This window comes from Hylobates moloch, unplaced genomic scaffold (assembly GCF_009828535.3).
Source record: "Hylobates moloch isolate HMO894 unplaced genomic scaffold, HMol_V3 SCAFFOLD_9, whole genome shotgun sequence".
In the NCBI taxonomy this organism is placed as follows: Eukaryota; Metazoa; Chordata; class Mammalia; order Primates; family Hylobatidae; genus Hylobates; species Hylobates moloch.
In genome coordinates, this window is record NW_026652284.1 from 15,373,313 (window position 1) to 15,378,004 (window position 4,692).

At 54.2% G+C, this 4,692-nt stretch overlaps 1 protein-coding gene across 1 annotated transcript; it reads right to left on the minus strand.

Annotated features, from left to right (window-relative positions):
- Positions 1-2,004: 2,004 nt before the first annotated feature.
- On the minus strand, positions 2,005-4,157 carry LOC116813784 (rootletin-like). Its single transcript, XM_058443668.1, has 5 exons — positions 4,127-4,157; positions 3,320-3,612; positions 3,144-3,227; positions 3,004-3,065; positions 2,005-2,922 (listed from the first exon to the last, which is right to left on the minus strand). Exons 1-5 carry the CDS (start codon positions 4,155-4,157, stop codon positions 2,628-2,630), a joined length of 765 nt encoding a protein of 254 aa, XP_058299651.1. The 3' UTR covers positions 2,005-2,627.
- Between the last annotated feature and the right edge of the window lie 535 nt (positions 4,158-4,692).

Consider the following 4,692-nt stretch of genomic DNA (forward strand, 5'->3'; position numbering starts at 1 on the left):
CTATCTGTGACATTTATGAGACATATGGAAAATTTAGACACTGGCTATTTGATAATATTAAGAAAAGATTATTAAACCAGGTGTGGTTGCTCACACCTGTAATCCCAGCACTTTGGGAGGTCAAGGCAGGAGGATCACTTGGGCTCAGGAGTTCAAGACCAGCCTGGGCAACAAAGTGAGACCTCGACTCTACAAGAAATAAAAAAATCAGGCCGGGCGCGGTGGCTCACGCTTGTAATCCCAGCACTTTGGGAGGCCGAGGCGGGCGGATCACGAGGTCAGGAGATCGAGACTGCGGTGAAACCTCGTCTCTACTAAAAAATACAAAAAAATTAGCCGGGCGTGGTGGCGGGCGCCTGTAGTCCCAGCTACTCGGAGAGGCTGAGGCAGGAGAATGGCGTGAACCCGGGAGGCGGAGCTTGCAGTGAGCCGCGAGATAGCGCGACAGAACTCCAGCCGGGGCGACAGAGAGAGGGCTCCTTCTAAAAAAAAAAAAAAAAAAAAAAGAAATAAAAAAATCAGCAAGCCTGGTGGCATGCACCTGTGGTCCCAACTACACAGGACCTGAGGTAGGAGGATTGCTTGAGACCAGGAGGCCGAGGCTGTAGTGAGCCATAAAGAAAAGAAAAGATTACTAACTGTTTTTAACGCACTGAATGAATCACCTTGGCCTCCTCCCTTGGGGCTCTCTCCACAGTCTCCCCGACACTACTGTTGAGCTCACTGCTCACACCGATCAGACACCCCTGCTCAAAGATCAGGCAGGCCCAAGCTCCCCCACTGAGGCAGGCTTTCCTTTCCCTGTACCAGCTCTTCCTTGCAACCCCCCTGGCTGCCATGGGCTCCCACCTCCGTGCCTTTGCTCATGCCTTGCTCCTGCTTGGAGCACCTGCTGCTCTGCTTCAACCCTACCCATCCCTTGAGGTTCTGAGCAAATTCCATCTCCACAAAGTGGTTTTTCTGACCTCCCCACCCCTCCCATCCTTCTGAGCCTCCAGGACCTTCCCTCTGTCCCACGTACATATCACTGACCACTCGCTTCCTCAGTCTAGAATTTTGGGGATCTACATCTTTTCATCACTAGAAGCTGTGAAGTCCTTGGTAGCAAAGCTGGATATTCTAGTGGATTAAAATCAGGAACTTTGGCCGGGTGTGGTGGCTCATGCCTATAATCCCAGCACTTTGGGAGGCTGAGGCTGGCAGATTGCCTGAGTTCAGGAGTTCAAGACCAGCTTGGGCAACATAGTAAAACCCCGTATCTATGAAACTACAAAAAAAAGTTAGCCAGTCGTGGCGGCATGTGCCTGTTATCCCAGCAACTCGGGAGGCTGAGGCAGGAGAATTGCTTGAACCCAAGAGGTGGAGGTTGCAGTGATCCAAGATCGTGCCACTGCACTCCAGTCTGGCGACAGAGCGAGACTCCGTCTCAAAATAAACAAATAAACAAATAAATAAATCAGGAACTTCAAACTGACTCAGCCACTTATGTACTACTGTGTGACCTCAGGAAGATCACTCAACCTCTCTGCGCCTCAATATCCTCATCTGTGAAATGAGAATGAACACAGTTCCTACCTCACAGGGAAGCTGCGAATATTGGTTGAGATGAAATATACAAAGAGCCTAGCCCAGAGTAAACATCTAATAAATGCTGACTGCCACGACTGTGGTAATGGTTATTACAAGTTGCCTCTGTGTCCTCACAGGCCCTTGTGCACAGCAGGTGCACTGAGTTGAACTGAAATTCAACTGAGTTAAGTTGGATGTAAAGAGCAGGGCTGGCTCTCAGCTGCTGCCCATCCCTGGCCAGGCCTCACCTCTCAGTGAACATCTTCACCTCACTGACCAGCTGCTGGAACCCCACCACCTGCCTCCAGAGGAGGAGCAGGCGACTGTGCTCGTTGCCGAAGTAGGCATTGAAGGACTGGAGGGAAGACATGCCGAGGGAAGGGTTGGGGTGAGAGCGGGTTTACTCCCTCCCACTGCTTCCCTCATCTCCGACCATCCCGGGAGGCACCGTCGTTCAGGGAGTGGGTCTTCCTGTGGGTCTGTGCACAGAGCTGTGTCGCAGCGGCCACGCTCAGCCTCCCAAGCCTCATGGCTCCCTCCTGCACAGGGACCTGGGTTTCAAGTCCTCTTTTGGCTGCAAGAGGCAGCAACGAAGGGCAAAAATGCAAGGGACCTAGCTTTAAATCCCAGCAGCCAGTTGCATGACTGTGGGCAGGTTGCTTAACCTCTCTTTATTTATTTATTTATTTTGAGACAGAGTCTTGCTCTGTTGCCCAGGATGGAGTGAGGTGGCACGATCTCTCAGCCTCCCAAACAGCTAGGATTACAGGTGTGCACCACCACGCCCGGCTAATTTTTGTATTTTTAGTAGAGACGGGGTTTCACCATGTTGGCCATACTGGTCTCGAACTCCTGACCTCAAGTGATCCGCCTGCCTCAGCCTCTCAAAGTGCTGGGATTACAGGCGTGAGCCACTGCGACTGGCCTTAACCTCTCTTTAAAATGAGGAGGATGATAGCACCTACCACATGCAGTTATCACGAGGAATAAAGGTCAATGCACACCATGCACATGGTACATGGCTACACATCGATAAAGACCAGCTATTGTGATGACGGCTATTTACTTCTGCTAACATGCTCCCTTGGACAGTGCTTCCTCTCCCTCTCCAGGCTTCTGAGTCCTCCCTCCTCTGCAGTGCCCCTTCCCCTTGGGTCAAGCTGGCCTCCCTGCACCCCCAAGCCCACCTCCTCCTCGAGCCTCCATGCCGCCTCCCGCTGCTCCAGCTCCTTGCGCCTGCGTGTCCAGTCGCTGGTCACCTTTCGTATGTCCTCACTCAGAGCCTGGTTGGCGGAGCCTGCCTGGTCCAGATGTTCTCGGAGCATGGCATTCACCTGGGCCAGGCTGGCACTCCTGAATGGGGCACAAGGGATCAGTAGGCGCTCGTGCAGGGGGCCATCCTGCCAGCCCCGGCCCTCCCTGTTGCGCCCTCACCTCTGCGGCTCCTCCTCCAGCCGGATGAGCGCCCTCTCCAGGCCTTGGCTGTGCTCTGTGTCCTGGGTGGGAGAGAGGTTAAAGCATCAGGCTGGGCAGGTGGAGGGCAGGGCCTGCCCCTGCCCCACACTGGCACCCACCCTCAGCCGCTGCTGCTCCAGCTCTCTAGATCTCTCCAGAAGCTGCTGCTCCAGCTCTGAACACCTCTTCTTGTACTGGAGTATCTGGGGATGGGGAGCCGATGGTGAGCCCCAGGTGTTGGGGCGGGGCAAAGTGAACAGGTGGGAGGGCAGGAGCAGGAGTGGGTGGCCCTGACCTTGCTCTGCAGCCGCTGCACAAGCTGGGCCTTCCGCTGCTGGCCCTCCAGGTAGGCCTGCAGCTTGCACCGGTAGGAGGCCTGCTTCTCCTGCAGCTGCCTCCGCAACTCCAGGCTCCGGGATGGGGGCTGAGAGGGGAGGGGATGGGAAAGGACAGGAGAGGAGGGAAGCAGAGGCAGGGAGCCAAAGGAAGAGGAAGGATGAAGAGAGGGGAGAAGGGAGAGAAAAGGAGGTAGGAGAGAGAAGAGGGAATGGGAGGAGGAAACGAGGGCAGACGACTGGAGGTCAGGACCTCACACATTCTTCACCCTGCGGAGGTTGCTGGGTCCTAGAGCCCTCCAAGCCCAGGGGGTGGGGTCAGTAGCCATGTGGCAGGAAAGGCCAGAGTCCTAAGTATTCGGGATCATCTTTGCTGGCCCAGAACGGGTGTCACATGGTTAGATAAGAATGAGAGGATTTACAGCATGTTGGGAGTACGTTTCCGCACAACAGGTGTAGGGCAAAGAATGCAGGCTAGAGATCACCCAGACCAGGTTACGCACTTAGTTGGGCATGAGCGGTCCAGCCTGGACTGATGAACATTTATGCAACACCTGCGGCATTCCTAGGTCTGACCTAGACACAGTGGTAGAGCCGCGAACTACAAATGCCCCAGCCTTGCCCTTCAGGCACTTATTGGGAAGCTTCTGGCCCCTTCACACCCACCCCAGCCCCCACTAGCTGGGTGCACCAGGGACACTGACTTTGCCTTTCTGAGACTCAGTGTCCTCTTACTTAAGATGTGATAATATTGGTACTCACCTCACGGGGCCGTCTGGGGATGAAACAGAATATCATGTGTGCATAACCAGCACATGACACGGTGCCGGGGGTTTCACATGGTCAACACTCAAGAAATACTCATTTCATTCATTTGAAAATCCATAACGCACAGTCCCAGCCAGGTGCGGGCACTCAGGCCTGTAATCTCGGCATTTTGGGAGGACAAAGCGGGTGGATCACCTGAGGTCAGGAGTTTGAGACCAGCCTGACCAATACGGTGAAACCCTGTCTCTACCAAAAATACAAAAATTAGCCGGGCGTGGTGGTGCATGCCTGTAATCCCAGCTACTTGGGAGGCAGAGGCAGGAGAATTGATTGAACCCGGGAGGCAGAGGTTGCAGTGAGCCGAGATGCGCCATTGCACTCCAGCCTGGGCAACAAGAGTGAAACTTCGTCTCAAAAAAAAAAAAAAAAAGGGCACAGTCCCTATATCTCAGGGCCCTGAGACCCAGAGGTCACCCACCACCTCCCATTGTTCTTTCCCTGGGACAAGGAGGCTATGTGCTATAGTGGTTAGACGCACAGCTCTGGAGTCAGTATCAGGTCTGAG